The sequence below is a fragment of the Sabethes cyaneus genome, chromosome 3, assembly GCF_943734655.1.
Source record: "Sabethes cyaneus chromosome 3, idSabCyanKW18_F2, whole genome shotgun sequence".
Taxonomy (NCBI): Eukaryota; Metazoa; Arthropoda; class Insecta; order Diptera; family Culicidae; genus Sabethes; species Sabethes cyaneus.
The window spans coordinates 120028562-120048680 of record NC_071355.1 but is presented as its reverse complement, the minus strand read 5'-3'; the positions used below and the strand labels follow the sequence as shown (position 1 = coordinate 120048680).

Here is a 20119-nt window from a genome sequence, read left to right as displayed (position 1 = left end):
GAAAAGTGAGTGAGATTAAAAGCGTCACATACACACACACACACATACACACACACACACACACACACACACACACACACACACACACACACACACATACATACACACACACAGAAAATGCTCAGTTTTCGAAACTGAGTCGAATGGTATATGACATTCGGCCCGCAGGACCTTCTTTCCATTTTCGGTTTTCCAAGTGATTTCTATACCTTTATACTATATATTTATATAGTAGAAAGGCAAAAAGTTGTAAGGCTCGGGCCGTCATTTTTTTGTATGTTGGGTATGGGAATTTGAATTTTCATAATCGATCTTCTCTATTATACACTAGAGATGGTCGGGTACGGGTAGGTTTAACCGAAATCCGCACCTGTGCCGTAACTAACGGATACGCGGGTTTTCGTGTACTTAATTTTTGCAAACCGGGTACGGGTCGGATTCGCGTATTCAAATTGTAATATTCGGCCATCTTCAGTCTGATACCAGTCACGAGTTGAGACAGCAAGAACCCGTGAGAACGGGCGAGTGAGCAAAATAGCAGTGCTTTTTATTATCACCAAAGTCGATGGGCGTAGCCAGAAATGTTTCCTGGGGGGGGTTTTACAAAAAAAATCTGACATAGCCTAGCCGTAAGAAGTTTATTCAGGAAATGGGGAATTATTTTCAGTTAAAAGCTATTTTGGTTGAAATTGAGTGTTCTTTTGACTAAAAAGATAATATTGAAATAATAGAAACCAAATGTTAAAATTTTGCCTCCCAGTTGGCATTGAGATATGTCGTATGTTCGAATCTCGGCTGGAAGAGGCTGTTAGAGTCCATCGGATCGAGTCTCTTCGTGACGCAGTGAAGGTGCTGCTAACAACTTATCTTGCAAGATTTTAAACTTCGCTCTTGAAGTGATCCGCCGAGCAGATTTCGAAACCTGTGGTTTGATTTTCAGAAAAGGCAGCAAACTTCTTGGCTACGCAGGTGACTTTGATATTAAAACCAGAAACTTTGCCACTGCAGAGGCCTTTTGCGCTAAACTGAAAGCGGTGGCTAGGAGGATTCGGCCTAAAATAAACGCGTCGAAGATTAAATACATGAATGACAGAAGCTCAAACGAAACGAACGTGCTTTTTTCGCGGACGGTAATCGTTGACGGCGACGAACCAAAAGTGGTAGATGAGTTCGCGTATGTGGGATGGCTGATAGCCGTGGTCAACACGAATAAGAAGATCCAGCGGTGTTGCTGCTCACCAATTACGGACAGCACAAATCCGCAGACGAAAGTACGATACCCACTATCTTTGAACTTATCCTGTGGGCCATAAGACGAATAGTATCAGCTTTCAATGGACAGCGAAACAGGACAAATTTTCGGCAGAATAAAACACCGCATGATCGTACTTGACCATCTATATTACGCAACTAAACTATCTCGGACCAATCTCAGATAAAATAAGCGGCGTATTCAAACAGGACATCGAAACTGCTTTGCCCTTCGCAAAACGCTACGATCAAAAGGCAAAAGCCGCCGTACGAACCCCCTACTAGACCGATAGTTTTTATAGATTTGACAATACTGATGCAGGGCATACGCGCCTTTGCGGACGACATTTGGAGGAGTACAAGCTGAAAGCTAAGAGCAGCGGAGGTGCATGAATCAAGGGTAATAGATACTGCTTTTGGGGCGAACCAACCACTGGTGGAAAGCCTTATTGAAAAAAGTTAATAAATACATAGATACTGCTTGGGGAGACGTGCATTTGGCGAAAATCGGTAAGCCACGGTGTACCGATCAGGTTGTAAGGAAAACAGTTTTTCACAATAACCCCACCGGCACCCAGAACAGAGGGACTGAACGTGCGAGATGGCTCGTTCAGTTCTAAAGTGACATTTTTTATTTTTTAAATAAAATAAACTGCGACTTCAGAGACGCCTGGGAAATGAGCGACGAGTCACACAAGATCGAGTTGAATAGAGCTTAAAACAGTAAAATCTAACCTGGCTCTAAGCTGCTGCTGACGACGGAGAGAATCGTACAACATGGCCCGTAAATATTCCTGTGCTCTAAACAGCTGGCTATGAAATTTCAAGCTAAAAAGTATGGAACAAATTTTCGACTGGGGGGGGGTTTGAACCCCCAAAACCCCCCCCCGTCGCTACGCCCATGCCAAAGTCCAATTATAAGTAATCTACAATATATATATTGAGTATTGACATAAACGATTGTTTGTTATTTGGATTGTGAGATAATGAGAAATTCGTCCAATCTATTTTTATCACCATTCATGTTATGCTGATTCCGAATGAATCAAATGAATCTATTGCAATATATGAATGTGGTGCATCTGCAAATATACTTAAAAGTTTCTCTGCAAGTATACCTGCAAGTGCACCACATTCATTTATTGCAAAAGATTTATTTGATTTAATTGGAGTAAGTATAACATGAATGGTCATAAAAACTATAAAATTTGTATTTGAATGACTACGCTCATGGTTATTTCAACAATAGTTAATGTTATTTTTACCATGAAATTGTCACGACAACCATCCCGTCACGTTCATTGCGTATTTAAGACGACTTTTTTCTTGTCAGCATAACCGTACAAAACTAGGTTATGATGACAAAAGCATTGTTATGATAACAATTGCATAGTTTTAAGTGGTTTTAAATCATAGTTGTCCCAACCATGCATGGTCATTTTTGCCATGAAATTGTCACTGCGACCAGGTAATTCCGTTTGCTTTTTGTCCAAGACGACTATTTTCTTGTCAGTAAAACCATTCAAAAAGAGGTTAAGATAACTAAAGCATTGCAATTATGACAATTTTATGGTATACAGATTATAGTTATACCTACTATGCGTGGTCAACCGTACCATGCGTGCATTATCCAAGCTTTTAGTCGAAATAACCATGAAAATGTTGTCTAGACCAGTTTTCCAGGCACTGTCGCCAACTAAAACACAGGTAGAGCCCCAAGTATAGCCGTCACGCCTATACCCGCAGGCGGAGGCGTTTCGGCCCTGCGCGGACTCCACGAACTGACTCTAAGATCTCTCTGCCAAAGGCCGGAATGTCATATTTTAAATATAATGATGATGACGATGATGATGATAATGATGATGATGAGAAGAAAAATAATAGATCGAATTTGTAAATGTGCTTTGGACTTTTTGTACCACTCGAGTTGCAATATGTGGCATAGTGAAGAAGTGGAGGATTCGTCAGCCCCGCCTGGCGCCGGTCTTCAACCGCGCGCCTGCTTTCAGTTTTCCAACACAAACAACCACAAATGAACCAATAGGTAAAACAAATTTCGGAGCATTAGTGGTTATCAACTTATCTGGGCAAATTTATTCTTTCATCCCCTTAGAATTCACAGTGCATTCCCACGATACAAAGTAAATTGAGCGCAGCACAAGCTGGACGTTCGCGGTAGTCGACAGAAGCTTCAAAATATAGAGACTGGCCCGCCTTCCAACCCTCGAGACCAAAGTGCTGTAAAGCTCTGGACTTAAACGTCTCTTTAAGATTCGACCCCTTCCCATCGACAGAGCCCGCGGGCGGCCTTCAGAACTCAGGACAGCCACGGGGCCAGTGCAAAAATCCTACTCTATCTAGCAGCACCGCCTAGCCGAAACTCGAACTCGCGACACGAATTGACCTAATTTTCCCATCTGCTACCTTACTTACTTACTTACTTACTTACTTACGTATCCCGCTTAGATCTCCTTACTAACCCTAAGCCACCGACCAACTCAATCAATCCGACATTTTTCGGAGATATTTGTGACAGTTGTGATAAATAGAGATGAATCCCAGAAAACTTCATCTATTGTCAGAGATCCCCATACTGGCCTTATTCTTAAACGGAATAAAAGCACTTTCTGAACAACGCAACAATCACCTTTGGTAAATTTTTACCCCGAGTCCCAGTTGAAATCACAAAAGTATTTTGATATACACCCACATTCAGAAGTAAACGTGACCGCTGTTCATATACTGATTAGTTAAAAAGCCCTACACCACGACAAGGTTCAGTTTTATCGTGGGGAAGCATTATTTCATAAAGATCTTGCTACATATTTCATATTGCATAATATAGCTCTAAGAAGTTGTACCAAAAAGAGTCATATCCGTAAACTGAAACAAATAGTTTTTATGGTCCTATTGGATTTTATTTAACCGAATAAAAACTTCTGGCAGTTTGCAACATTTATGTAGTCTGATTAGAGTGAAATGCTGCTTCGAAAATTCTTGATCGTTTGCTATCGTTAACTCATTTTTTAAAACTTTGCGACTTGGTTTGGTCTGATTTAACACCGACCATATGATATCGCGACAAGCAATCGAGTTGAGGAGGCGAGTCAAGCAATTGAGTCAAGCAGTTGGACCTAGCAGTCAAATCGAGCAGTCTAGTCGAGCAGTTAAATCAAGCTATTCAGTCAAGCAGTCCGGACGAGCAGTTAAGTCGAGTGGTCGAGTCGAGCAGTCAAGTCCAGCAGTTCAGTCGACCAGTGTAGTCGAGCAATTAAGTCAAGTAGTCCAGTCGAGCAGTTGAAACGGGTAGTTTAGTCGAGCACTTGAGTCGAGCGGTCGAATCGTATGGTTTAGTTCGAGCAGTCGAGTCGAGCAGTTCATTCGAGTAGTCGAGTCGAGAAATTCATTCGAGCAGTCCCGTCGAACGATTTATTGAGCAGTTGAGTCGAGCAGTCGAGTGGAGCAGTCGAGTCGAGTAGTCCAGTCGAGCTGTTGAGACGATTAGTCCAGTCGAGCAGTTAAGTCGAGTAGTCCAGTCGAGCAGTTGTATCGAGCATTTGAATCGAGCAGTTAAGTCGAGCTGTCGAATCAAACAGAAGTCAAGCTGTTGAGACGAGCAGTCCAATCAAGCAGTCTAGTCGAGCAGTTAAATCAAGCTGTTCAGTCAAGCAGTTCAGCCACAGAGAACAGACATCCAAGCGAAAGGTCCCCACTTGGATAAAACTTATGTCGAATTAGTTGGGGAACTATAGTGATGATGTCGCTGAAGGCGCATAAAATTCTACACTAAACTCACAACAGCTAGCTTCTGGCGCTTGCATAACGCTTATAGTCCATATATACTAGCGCCAGAGGAGCCAAAGGTTGTCAGTATGCAAATCAAAAGAATCATTTAGTTGGGAAACTATAATGGTGGTGACGCTAGCATATTAGGTGATTTTAATTTAATATTTTATCCAAGAATTCCCGAAAAATTTGTTCCTGAATGGATGTCTGTTCTCTGTGGTTCAGCCAAGCAGTTGAGTCGAGCAGTCGAGATGGCCAGTTGAACCGAGCAGTCGAGTCGAGCCGTTTAATCGAGCAGTCCAGTCAAGCAGTTTAATCGAGCAGTCAAGTTGAGTAGTCCCGTCGAGCAGTTGAATCGGGTACTTCCGTCGAGCAGTTGAATCGAGTAGTCTGGTCGAGCAGTTGAGTTGAGCAGTCTAGTCGAGCAGTTGGGTCAAGCGGTTCAGCCGAGCAGTTAAGTCGAACAGTTGAGTCGAGCAGTTCAGTTGAGTAGTCTAGTCAAGCAGTTGAATCGAGCAGTTAAGTCGAGCTGTCGAATCAAATAGTTAAGACAAATAGTTGAGTCAAGCACTCGGGTTGAGTGGCTAAGTCGAGCAGTCTAGTCGAGCTGTAGAATCAAGCTGTCAGTTGAATCGAGCAACCAGGTTGAACAGTTGAGTCGAGCAGCCGATTCGAATAGTCCAAACGAGTAGTTGCGTCAGGCAGTTCATTCGAGCAGTTGAGTCCAGTCGTGCAATGGAATCAAGCAGTTGAATCGAGCAGTTGAGTCGAGCGTCGAATCGAACAGTTGAATCGAGCAGATAAATCATGCTGTCCAGTCAAGCAGTCCAGTCGAACAGTCCAGTCGAGCAGTTCAATCGTGCAGTTAAGTAGAGCAGTCAACTCGAGTAGTAAGTCAAGCATATGTGACAAGCAGTCGAATCGAGTAGTCCACTCGAGCAGTTAAATCGAGCTTTTCAGTCAAGCAGTCAAATCGATCTGTCCAATCAAGCAGTTGAGTCGAGAAGTCGAATCGAACAGTTCAGTCGAGCAGTTCAGTTGAGCAGTCCAGTCGAGCAATCAAATCGAGCAGTCTAATCGACCAGTCCAGTCGAGCAGTCTGGTCAACCAGTTGAGCAATCGAGCAGTCCAGCGGTCGACTGAGAACTGATTGCTACGAAAGCATGACGTCCTGTCAGGGACCTGGTTTTAGTTACCGATAAGCCTCTTATGACGTCCTGTCAGAGACCTGGTTTTCGGTACAGACATCCTCTTATATAAATAGATTATATAACTAAACTAGCTGACCCGACAAACTTCGTATTGCCACAAATTAAGTTGTACATAAATCATGAATCTCGGATGATCTTTTTCACAATTTCGAGTTTTGCAAGTTTCTGAGGAGTTCAACCTTAGATGATTCATTTTGGCAGTTACGTAACTATGAAAGCATCCCAATAAGCATCACCAATGCAATTCAAATATAGGCCAATAAGCATTTAAGTCGCCTTAAATGCTACTTAAATGCTATTTTGGCAAAATATACAGCTACTTTACTGATAACCTTCTTATAGTGCTGACAATGCAAATTTACAGCTAATTACCGACACGAAGAATTTGAATACAATTTTGGATGCCAATTTACAACACCTATGCTGTCAAAAAGCTAATATACAACAACGTGCAGTATAAAATACCAGATACGCTGATTTGCTGCCTATGTTAATGCTTATTAGTTACCAGGAATAGGTAGTTTAATACACAAATAGGCAATTTTTCCTCACAGTAAAGTAGAAAACAACTCCCCTGTCCCCTCATTGCATAGCCAGAAAGCGGATAGTAATATTCGCCATGATTGTACAACATTTCGCGAAATATCATTTTGCGAAAAACCTTAAGCGGAATGTACCATTTCATGGAAAACTTTTTTGTGGAAAGTACCATTTCGCGATCCTCTCCTTACTCGCTGTCGTTCGTTCCTGGAAACCCAGGTAGACCTAGGAAAACAAATAAACCTAGACAGTAGTGATTTCTGCGGGGAGTTGCCTCCCCCCAGTGGGCGGCGCTTCTGACGGCGGGTCGCCGGCAACACTCGCGGCCGTCTCGTCCTGAATGATCTAGAGTCACTATAGATAGTTTTTGTGGTCTTGTTATTGACCAATGTTTTATGGAAGAGTTTCGAATTTCTCGAGTTCGATTAGTTTTTGTTTCGCAAAAATTTCTGTTTTATTTATATGAGTCCATATCCCCCTACCACAGGGGTGACAGGTCTCTATCATAAAATAAATTCAAGACTCCAAAATCACCCACATGCCAAATGTCGTTCAATTTGCTTGATTAGTTCTCAAGTTATAATGAAATTTGAATTTCATTTGTATGGGAGCCCTCCCCCCTCCTAAACAGGGGATGGGTCTTAATTCATTATAGAAAAAAATTCTGCCCCCTAAAAGCCCCACATGCCAAATTTGGTTCCATTTGCTTGATTAGTACTCAAGTTATAAGGAAATTTGTATTTCATTTGTATGGGAGCCGTTGTATGGGAAGGGTCGTAATTCACCATAGAAAAATTTCTGCCATCTAAAACTCTCACATGCCAAATTTGGTTCCATTTGCTTGATTAGTTCTCGAGATAAATGGACATTTGCATTTCATTTGTATGGAAGCCCACCCTCTTAAAGGGGAGATGGCTTATAACTCGCTTTCTAAAGAGGAGAAGGAGGAGGAGAAGAGGAGAAATTTGGTTCCATTTGATTGATTAATTCTCGAGTTATGACGAAATTTGTATTTAATTTGTATAGGAGCCCCCCCCCCTTCCTAAAATGAGGGGGTCCTAATTCACCATAGAAAATATTCTTGCCTACAAAAACACCCACATGCTAAATTTGGTTCCATTTGCTTGATTAGTTCTAGAGTTATGAGGAAATTTGTATTTCGTTTGTATGGGAGCCCCCTCCTAAAAAGGTAAGGGGTCCTAATTCATCATAGAAAAAATCATTGCCTCCAAAAACACCCACATGCCAGATATGGTTCCATTTGCTTTATTAGTTCTCGAATTATGAGGAAATTTGTATTTCATTTGTGTAGAAGCCCCCCTCCTAAAGTGGGGAGGGGTCCTAATTCGCCATAGAAAATATTTTTGCCTCCAAAAACCTCCACTTGCCAAATTTGGTTCTATTTGCTTGATTAGTTCTCGAGTTATGAGGAAATTTGTATTTCATTTGTATAGGAGCCCCCCCCCCTCCTAAAGTGGGAAGAGGTCCTAATTCGTCATAGAAAATTTTCTTGCCCTCGAAAACCTTCACATGCCAAATTTGATTCCATTTGCTTGATTAGTTCTCGAGTTATGAGGAAATTTGTATGGAAGCCCCCCCTCTTAAAGGGGAGAGGAGTTATAATACCCCTTATAAAGAGGGGAGGGGTTTCAATTTACCATAGAGAAAATTCTTGTCACCAAAAACACCCACATGCCAAATTTTGTTCAATTTGCTTGATTAGTTCTCGAGTTATGAGGAAATTTGTATTTCACAGTGTTGGGCACCGCTAATTCGCTAACCGACCAATCGAGAAACGCTAGTTATACTTTATAATTTATACTCAGACTAGCCGAAATGAAATGTTACTGGGCCATGATTCCAAATAAAATGCCGCTGTCTATTTTAAAATTAATAAACTGTAAAGCATTTTATCCATTATAATAGGTTTTGATCTTAGGTAAATTAAGAAAAGCCATGTAATAAATGTAAATTACAAATAATTTGTACAGCGATAGATTACAATGCAAGTTATTGCGATATGTTCAAAAATAAAGAGTAACTGTTAATTTGCAGTTTGCGATTAGTGATTAGCGAAATTTCCACGATTATCGAGCAAATTGTATCGGTTAGCGAATTAGCGAATTAGCGGTGCCCAACACTGGTGTTTCATTTGTACAGGAGACCCCCTCCTAAAGTGGGGAGGGGTCCTAATTCACAATAGAAAATTTTTTTGCCCTCGAAAACCTTCACATGCCAAATTTGGTTCCATTTGCTTGATTAGTTTAGTTTTGTTTATTTCACAAATTTGTAGCGTAAGGCACATTCCTTATAAATTACTACAATATAGTTGAACCCAGATTATCTTCCAATATCCTAAAACTACTTTAACTACTACTATTATTCATTTTGCTGATTCTCCCCGTTGAAGTAGGCAACACAATCACGCCGAAATCCAAATATCGTAAGATTGTTTTTGATTTCTGACGGCAGCAAGTTCCAGATGGCAATGCCCCTTACAAAGATAGTGTTTCCATAATGAGCTGTGTTATGTCGCTTGCCTGATTAGTTCTCGAGTTATAAGGAAATTTGAATGGAACCCCCCCCCCCCTCTTAAAGAGGAGAGTGGTCATAATTCCCCTTCTAAAGAGGGGAGGGGTCTCAATTCACCATAGAAAAAATTCTTGCCTCCAAGAACCTTCACATGCCAAATTTTGTTCCATTTCCTTGATTAGTTCTCGAGTTATGCAGAAACTTGTTTCATTTGTATGGGAGCCCTTCGCCCCTCTTAGTGGGGGGAGGTGTCTAACCATCATAAGAACCTTCCCTGCTCCAAAAACCCCTATATGCAAATTTTCACCCCGATCGGTTCAGTAGTTTTCGAGTAGTTAATATCAAGGCCTTGAATTTTAAATTTTCCGAAAAAACAATTCCCGGATTTTTTCAACCCTAAACTCAATAGGGTAACCAACCGAATTTGGACTCCTAGAGGAAGTAATTTTACATTTATATTTTATTCCAATGTATTAACCAATGTATTTGTTAATGTATTAACCTTGTTTTGCTATACAAATCATGCAATACTCTCTTTTAGAACAACTTACCTAAAAGCCAAAGTGCTGTAGGATCTTCTATTTGTCGATAAAAATGTGCTAGACATTTTTATTTAGAATGTAGTTTTCATATTTTCGACCCTCTCACTTTATTTTAGACAGTGTCCAAAATGTATTTTGGACACGGCAAACATCAACGAATATATTTTGGACACTCTAAGATACATTCAACCAGAATATTAGTGCAGTTTATTTTTAGTATTAAAATTCATTTTAAATCAAAAATTTATCATGGGGTGGGATCAAGTAAATTTCAATATAAAGTCAATCACGACTTTATATGGTTTAAATACGTTTTTAATTTATGCTTGTTTTATATTTTCAACACAATTGGATTGCTGTAGATAAAAAAACTCTCCGTTTATCATATAACATAACAGTAATCAGTCTTCATGTTTATTGATTACATCTGACGTGAGACTAAAATATACGATATAGGCAGAGGGATAAAATATTTAATGGAAGTGAAGTCCAAATTGCTACATTCTCGGTATCGGGTTCGTCGAGAAAATCGCATCAAGTGAAGTATTTCTTCTGTGTCCGATTGAATTACTATGCTTTCAGGGAAGTTTGAGCTGTAATTTGCAGCTCACTACCACTCTCGATTTGCGAATCATTCCGTTCATGATACGGTATTTAGTAACAGGGTATCCCTTGCGAGCCATTTTCTTCCCTTATTTATCAAACTCGAGTTCGTCGGCATGATCAAGTGCTAGTGCAGCTCCAGGTCTTGACCGGTTTTTATATTGATTGATTTGGCGAAACTCGTTCGTCGGTCCTGGAATACCGATCTGGCGACAAACTGTTTTAATTGCCACACCATTTCTGATTTCCTGCAAGCACTCATCAATTACCTCCTACGAGCGGACCACTCTACACGGTTTTGTTGTATTTTGCATGATGTATTCCCTGAACAAAAAAAATTGAATAATAAAATGTTTTAAATGTTCCTTTTGCTTAAAATTCAACCAATTCAACCAAAAATAGATGAACGATTTACGGGTATATTCAATTTTTCATTTCCACTGAATCTTATTAGGTAAACAAACTGCTGTCAAAAATCCAAATTCAGGGGTGTCCAAAATCTGATGGTATAAGAAAATTTTCACGATACAATTTGGACACTATTTTTTTGTGGTTTTCAATTAAAGTCTTGAGAAGAAACCTTCAAAACCACGTAAAATACGTCTTTCAGAATAAAACTAACTGATTTCATCAATACGAATTCATTGAATTCAGCTATTCAGCTATTAAAACCAAATTGAAAATGTGTTGCAAATATCGTTTCCTCTTCACCTACGTCAGATTGCGAGCGGTATATCCAGCCTTCCAGGCTTCCAGCCTGCTACGTCCGGCAAGTATACTCACTATCCTGAACTTCCGATACCTGATGTCGCTTTACGTCCTAGCAGTTCGGCTTCATGGCCCGACACGAGCATCACGGGTAGCGGTTCACATCTCACGCCGGCCAGCAGTGTCACAACGCAGTCTGGTGTGCCAATCGTAAGGACGCCTGCATCCGATCGCGTGCCTTCTGTGTACTACCAGAACGTCAGAGGATTACGGACTAAAATTGCTCGGCTGCGCTTAATGTTATCAAGTTGTGAGTATGACATAATTGTCTTCACGGAGACGTGGCTGCGGACAGATATCGGCAGCCATGAAATTTCGCCTGACTATGCTATATTCCGTTGCGACCGTAATGAACTGACCAGCAATCACTCACGAGGTGGTGGAGTGCTGATTGCTGTCAATAACTCTCTGGATTGTGACTCCATAACTCTTCCTAACTGTGACGAGCTCGAACAAATTGCAGTCCGTATTAAGTTGCAGCATCGTTTACTCTACATAGTTGCTGTATATCTTCCTCCCAATTCGAGTACCGAGCTATACTCAGCTCACGTAAGAGCAACACAGTGTATCTTGGACTGTCTTTCAGAATCGGACATAATCTTGTCAATAGGCGATTTCAATTTACCTGACTTAAGGTGGAAGGCTGACGATGATATTAATGGGTATATTCCTTCGAGTGCCTCAGCTGAAATTGAGCTACACTTTACAGACGCAATGTTTTCCAATGGCTTGAGACAAATTAATCATATTGTCAACACGAATGGTAGGCTCTTGGACCTGGTATTTACCAATACTCCAGAATATCTTGATATAGTAGCACCGCCCTCTCCACTGTTGCCTGTCGACTATCATCACGAACCATTCATTTTATTACTTGACGAGATGGACGCGACAATACCTGACGACCAAGTTGATCAGATCAAATTTGACTACTCTGCATGTGACTATGATCTGTTGAACTCTATTTTTGCGAACATGGAGTGGGACAATCAATTTTTTAACACTGACTCAGTTGACCAGATGCTACTTGCTGTCTATGATTCACTTTTAGGTGTTATCACTAGACATGTGCCCAAAAAAAGACAAGCGTTGGTCTCCAACTTCAAGCAACCGTGGTGGACCCCTCAGCTCCGAAACCTTCGTAACAACCTCCGTAAAATGCGCAACCAATATTTCTTTACTAAAAGCGAATCTGATAGAGCTAAACTTCGGGAGCGTGAGGATGAGTATAAAGCTGTCCTTACCGCAACATATGACAACCATTTGCAAAGGATTCAGTCTGCTGTTAAACAGGACCCCTCCTGTTTCTGGAATTTTGTTAAGAAACGCAAAACTGGCAACAATATTCCTCCGTCGGTCAACTTCGAAGGAACAACTTCTCATTCGAGCTCAGAATCAGCTAATCTTTTCGCTACGTTTTTCGAGGGCGTATTTGGTAAAGCATCACCCGTCCAGCGACACAACTGCTTCGAGCATATACCGTTCCGTGATATTAATCTACCACTAGTGCAGTTTTCTATAGACAAGGTTCGGAAAGCTCTTGAAGATCTCGATTCAACGAAAGGACCCGGAACAGACAGTCTACCACCAGTATTTTTAAAAAACTGCGCCGTTTCGCTTGCATCGCCGATTACCGCTATTTTTAACCGCTCAATCAGTAGTGGATCATTCCCAATTGCATGGAAAATGGCGTCCATCGTGCCGATCCATAAGTCCGGAAGTTACCAATTACCGTGGCATATCCATACTTTGCAGCCTCAGCAAGGTATTCGAAAAACTACTCCATACTATATACAGATCAGTCGCAACGATCATCTCTAACAGCCAGCATGGATTTATGAAGCATCGTTCGACAACATCAAATCTTATGTGCTACGTCACGGCGATTTCACGTGAGCTAGAAGCTAAGCGGCAAGTGGATACTATCTATTTTGATTTTGCGAAAGCTTTTGATACTGTACCACACAATCTCATTATTGAAAAACTGAACTACATCGGATTTCCCTCATGGTTTACCGAATGGCTTTACTCATACTTATCCGATCGCAAAGCATTCGTTACAGTAAACTCCGTGCGCTCCAGAACATTTGACATATCGTCTGGTGTCCCTCAAGGCAGTGTGCTTGGCCCGCTCATCTTTATAATTTATATTAATGACCTGGTCGAGCTGCTGTCATCATCGAAATTATCGTTTGCCGACGATCTAAAAATCTTTCGGGTGATTGGTGCCCCTGCCGATTGTGTCGCATTACAGGAGGATATTAATCGTCTGCTAGTCTGGTGCAGTGACAACGGCATGCGTGTTAACAGCAATAAGTGTAAAGTAATATCATACAGTCGCCGTAACACCGTTTTTTTTCATCAATACAGCATGGGACCGGATTGTCTGGAACGTGTTAACTCTATTCTCGACCTAGGCGTTACTATTGACTCTAAATTGAGGTTCGACGAGCATATAAGTAGAGTCACTGCTAAAGCATACACCGTGCTTGGTTTTATGCGACGCCATGCGTCTGGATTCACTGACGTTTATTGCCTCAAGACGCTATATTGCTCTCTCGTACGCAGCATTTTGGAGTATGCTTCCCCGGTTTGGGCTCCTGCACACGTAACACAGATCCTTGCGATTGAGCGGATTCAGAAGAAATTTGTGCGATTCGCCTTGCGTCAGCTACCGTGGAATGATCCAGTCAATCTTCCCAGTTACATAGACCGTTGTCAACTGATTAGCCTGGATACACTCGCAGTCCGGCGCGTCAAACAGCAGCGTCTATTTATATTCGACCTAATAACAGGCAATGTGGATTGCCCGGAACTCCTGTACCAGATACCGTGGAATGTACCTCCTCGTCGGCTTCGCAATCCACCGTTATTGGCCATCCAATTCCACAGAACAAATTATGGTGTGAATAATTGTTTTAATGTCTGCTTGCGTTCCTTCAACGATGTTTGTAATGTGTTCGATTTTACTCTGTCTAGAAATGTGTCCGAGGCTTAAGAATCCGAGGCTTAAGTTAGTTATTAAGTAAACAATCTGTACGACGTAGTCGAAGATGGTGAAATAAATTAAATTAAATTAAATATGGCAGTACACTTTATGATTGTAAATTTTACCTAAATAAGAGTAATTTAAAATGAACCGAAAATATTCAGGTTTAGAAAAGAATCCAAAGAATATTATTACGGTATGAAACCAATCGAATTTGGAGCTGCTACGTAGTAATGTGGCTAAATAAGTTGAAAGGGTCCAGATCAAGTTGTTTACCCTATGGGGTGTAATTTTTTTTGATTACAGGGATACCTCGATACCTCGATATAGACAACCTCGTTATTAAACAACCTCGATATAAGGCAATTCGATATAACACAGTTTTGTCTTATATCGAACAAATCCCTTTGACATAACAGGTAACAATACCAGAGCCTTTTCCATTCCAAAATCGGTGCCATGAAGATGTTCATTATTTCAAAATAACCCTAAAAATTGTAAAAAACTAATCGTTCAAATAATAATAAATAGTTTAAAAAACATAAACAAACAACACAGAGCAAAATTCGCGACCGACAACGCAATTTTTTTTTGAAAAAATCATGTTTCGATATAAGACAACTTTTTGAAATTATAAATTGTCTTATATCGAGGTATCCCTGTATTTGCTATTATAACTATAATACAATTTCATAATTACCAAATCAATCCTTTTGCGACGTGTCCTTCAACGTAGGAATGTATGATTGTAAACATTCTGAATCTCTAGATGTAAAGTGGGGAATACGGTCACTTTTTAGATGTGATGAAACGCATAACTCGGGGTAATACGTTTGGGATGAATACACTGGTGTGTAAGCATTGTGATGTCCATTTTTGAGGTGCGGATAATTTAAAAAAGTCGGAAAAGTTACACCAAAGTCGCTGTAACTAATAGGGTAGTTTTTCACTTGTGAAAAGGACTGTTCATTGCACACGGAATCGGTGGTTTGCGTATGATGCCTAGTTGAATTGCTAACTGATTGCTCGGTTTTGATATCTGTGTTTTGAATAACATTCTTATTGACCAAATTTTTAATTTGTGGATTTTTAGCATTTCGAAATGTACGCGCATATTCAGCCTTTTTTCGATTCCGCTCTGCTCTTTCTTCAGACGTTTCTGATAAAAATTTGTGGCGTGCTCTTGCTGCTCCTTTTTCTAAACGAAGTTTGCGCTGTTCAGGCGTTTCGTTAGCTCTAACATCTCGCATACGCTGTGCTAATCTTGCTTTTCGAATTTCTTTTTGCTCTGGCGTCTCCATTGCTCTCCTTAATCTTTGCCTCATAGCGTTTCGCATATGCCGCAATGATCGCTCGGCTTCAGTTTCATTTTGTCTTCTTTTTCGGTTACTCTCTGCATTTTTAGCTAGTCTAAGTTTGTACTCATCAAATGTTTCCAATGCCCGTTTTTGTCGCATTCTTTCGGCGTTTTTAGCAAGCCTTTTGACTCTAGCTGCTTCACTTTCTCCAAGCATACGACGCTGAGCTTTAGTCAAGCTCGTCTGTGGAAAACTCAGCGCTGAAGTTTCTTCCCCAACTTGAGGTGATTGTTGTGGAATAACATTGAACAGATTTGATGTTTGCGTTGGAAAGTTAGGATTCATTTTTTTGTATCACAGAATATAAATAATACAAAACAAACTTCTTGCAAATCCACGATCAAAGTAAATTTATATACATATAGATAGGTATGTAAAGCCGGTAAGTCCTATAAAGGTCTCGTTTAAATATTACGTAACGAAGCAGGAGGTAGGGGTTAGAAATACTCACAGTAAGAGATACGCGGAAACTAACGCCAACGATTTGGCATCAGTGTACAAAAACTGCCAGCACTTGCTGCGGAGCAAAATGCTGTAGCAGTGTGACTTGATTGTTTTCAACATGATCCGCTTCTGTTTTGTTTACATCAGTTTGCACAATAGAGCGATGTATCTTTCAACTTAACCAGTGTAAGATGCATTGCAAAGCTTTATACACACTGTGTTCGAGTAGTAGAATCAATATATATATATATAGAATGCCAGTGTCGCTGTTTTTCTATCCAGCTTTTTACGCGCTATAATCACGGACGCTATAAATTGTGTTCGTAATATGTGAACAATCTTTTTGACAACTCTGCATACATCAAAACTGGGCACTCTTCTCCTGTACGGCAGTGTTGCTCTTTCTTTCGTTTACGCAAAAGAAGGAAGGCAATAGTTTTGCTTACATTTCGCACAGTTTTGCTTTCCTTCTTTGACGTAAGTGAAAGAAAGAGCACGGTAGTGTTGCAAGAGAAGAGAGCCAGATTTGATGTATGCCGAGTTGTCAAAAAGATTGTTCGCATATTACGAACACAATTTATAGCGACCACCATTATAGCGCGTAAAAAGCTGGATAGGACTCAATGTGGTAAACATGATGCTAACAATCTGTATCAAGTCTGTGAATCGGGAACTTCGTTGTCAAAGTTGCTCATTGTTATTGCTCTTTGCATTGAAAGTTGGATTTTGAACACACTTGTCCAGTCACACATTTTGTAGGTGAGAAAAGTTGCCAAAATTTCGTGGGAAAAAACCATGAATCTTGGTTGATTTCTATTTAAATTCTAAATGCTTACGTAGAGTTGTTATCGACGCAAAGAATAATATAAAAATAGTTTCTAAATACATAATTCCACGCATAATTCATAACTTGAATAAATATGCAGCATATATGAAATAAATGAAAAATTAAATACTATTTGCTTTCCCTACACTGAAATCAAACCATCAATTAGTTTTATATGCAACTCGCATATAAAACTTTCGAGTCTCGTTTAATAAGGCGCACATAAAATCTATGTACGCCTATTCATAATTAACAGCATAGAACATAGAAACTATGACTACTCTAATAAAGTGCAAATGTCATAATAATAATTCTTATTGGATAATGGAATACAACGTATTAGTTTTGGGGAATAGCAAAAAAGTATATTCAACTGCTAATAAAATTAAACTGTATATGAACCGGTAGCATAATTCCTGGACAGTCTGTAGAACATTGCTGCTGTTGGGGCAGAGTCTCATACTGTCAGCCGAATTCCTTAATATTTTCAAGGTAAGGTTGCATATATTTATATAAATGATTATTTTTAATATTTTATTTTCTTTATCAAAACGAAGATATGATGCAGGAGTTCTAAAGTAATCAGGATTAGATTCAACACATAGTTGAGAAAACTGTAGGTATTAATAATAAATAAAATAATTTTAAGTACAAATATTTTTTTTTCTTTTACAGGGTTACAATTAAAACAAGTAACCGAGGCGAGGAGGGAATCCTGAAATGCCTGGTGCCTGAAAAAAGAGGTGCCTGGAGGGTGCCTGAAAAGCACAATTTAGTTTTGAGCTTTACACGTTTCAGATCATTACACGAGGATAAAACGGATAAAACAAGAAGTACAAATCCAGTTGATGAATATGCTGACATTTCGACAGAATATTCAGTTCTCGTACACGATGAAGTAAATGTGTCATACGTTTTCTGTAAATCAATAAAAATTGTTGACTAATTGGTAGATTTTTTTAAATATTGAGTAAAATTTGAGAATATTTTTATAACTTCTTTTAATAAAAATGAACTACTTGAAGCTATCAAATTTATATTGTGTGCATTTAAAACATATTTGTAATGCTCTTAAACGTTATATACGACCTTGTAATAAATTGTATGTGCAGGTTTTATAGGCTTTATATGCGTAGACACATGTATGTACTTTAAGTGTTGAATATAGAATCCAAGGACGTGAGGCATTAATTTTAAGTGCGAAAGCTAATTGCAAAATTTTATATGCGAGGCACATATAATTTATTTAGCCAGTTTTCTCAGTGTACAACTGGTACTGGCGCCACTGCTAAATCAAATGTCAGCTCAGATGGGAGAGTTGTAATGATGGGAAATGTCGGTCAAAATCTATAACGATTATTGATGAAGTTTTGTTATCGTTAATAATTAATAACGATAATATGGCAATATAAGCAAAAATCAGCCCGGTGTCACCAATACACTCTCACATATGATTTGACAGTACCCCCATACTGATGGGCCCCTCGATGCTGGGCCCCAAACAACAATGGCCGCTCCATAGAATTTCTATGAACTGATTTCCCGCCCAGTGCTTTTGACGTTTAGATTTTAGTCATAGAAAAATGGCGATGTGCCGGGGGGTCGGCAAAAATACGTAAGAAATAGAACAAAAATGTTAAAATAATAACAAATCAAGAAGAAGATTTCACTTTAAACCCTCCAATTTTCGATATTCTTCCATGACGATAAAGTTTGATGGTATTATCGATATAAGATTACTAGCGATATTATCAGTAGCACACTTTTCATCACAGTTTTGAAGGTTGCACTTAATAACTGTGCAGTCCAATTGAGTGTGAAGAGCGCAATATTTATCTGTTCTTTATCTGTGCGCTGGTTGGTGCTGTCATCAGTGCGTTCTATAGTTACTATATATATAGTTCGGCGGATAGAAAACCAGGCGAATTGGCATCCCTGATTTATGAAATTAAATTTGAAATTATGGTGAAATGTGCAGGTTTTTACGAAAAATAATCACTGGTGGGTGTTGAAAATGACTAGTTCTATGAAAATAAAGTGTGTTTTTTTAACATTACTCCTGCATTTTGGATTTTGAAAAGCTTTTGGCTCCGCTTTTGACGTTTATTTGGCTCCCGATTTTCTATCCGCCGAACTATATATATAGTAACTATAGTGCGTTCTCCGCTGTGTTTTTATGCTAGTGAAATGGTTTTAAACGTTCTTTTTCTTTTCGTCCGGATGAATAGAATCCCACAACTGCGCCCTTTTGCACCGATTTATTCAGAAATTTGAAGCAAGCGAAGTTTCCAATCACATTACTTGGCAGCCATAATTGGGTCCTAAAGCCCTATGTCGTTTTTAGCTTGAATCGATAAGGTTAGGGTTAGGAACACATATTTTGATATTCAATTTTATATTTTTAGGCTATAGAGGTTTTCCGTCAGATCATACCCCTCCTTTTCTTATTTTTTCTCAAAAGTACTCCCAATACGAGTGACAATGGTGCAAAAATATATTTTTTTCGTTGACTCTAGAGTTTACTACGATTTTTTAAACAATGCAAATTGCAAGAATGTTGAGTTTCTTTTCACCAAATCACGAATGTTGAGTTTTAAAAAAATTCGTTTCGGCTGCACTGTTTATCAAAATTTTCAGATTTTCTGGCAGCATTGCATAACAGTTTTTGACATATGTGTATCAGCGGTAGAGTGAAAAGGATAAAACGAATGAAAAGCTAATGATTACCTTCTTTTTCATTTCGTTTGTTGCTTGCCACAAGAGTAAAGAGTGGCACAAATGGTTTCGAAGTAGTGAAAATAGAGGACACTGGTACAAAAAGGCATGTAAGACATCCGAGAAGTGACCTGTTGAAATATACGTATTTTAGTTTTTCATTTTTACAGTAGTTAGAGGCTTTAATAAAGAAAGTTTTATATGGATATCATTTCTAAGAGTCAAAACCGAACATTTAGTGAAAAAAAAATTTTGACGGAAAACCTCTATTGCCGTTAAAAACCTTTTTTTTTAATTTTGTTAATTTTTGAACAAAAAATAAACATTTAGGCAACCTTATATAGACAAACTATAGTTGTGCATGGTTGTGTCAAGCGGTGTCTAGACAACACGAATTATAAAAAGAAACCATAGTATGTCTTCAAATGTCACGGAAAACTTTTTGTTTACCTTCACGTTCATTGTGTTCACCTTCACGTGATAGTGTGTCAAAAAGTCAAAAGTTGCAAAGTCAGGAAATTGCTTGGCAATCGCGACCTAAAACATTTTCTGAG

General features: G+C 39.4%; 1 protein-coding gene across 1 annotated transcript in view; it reads right to left on the bottom strand.

Annotated features, from left to right (window-relative positions):
• Positions 1-15878, bottom strand: part of LOC128742312 (uncharacterized protein C05D11.13-like) — a 141855-nt gene extending 125977 nt beyond the window's left edge. Inside the window, exon 1 of the mRNA XM_053838642.1 lies at positions 14923-15878. Within this exon, the coding sequence (XP_053694617.1) occupies positions 14927-15865 (939 nt within the window). The 5' untranslated portion in view covers positions 15866-15878 and the 3' untranslated portion in view covers positions 14923-14926. The remainder of the gene's footprint in view (positions 1-14922) is intronic.
• Positions 15879-20119: the final 4241 nt, after the last annotated feature.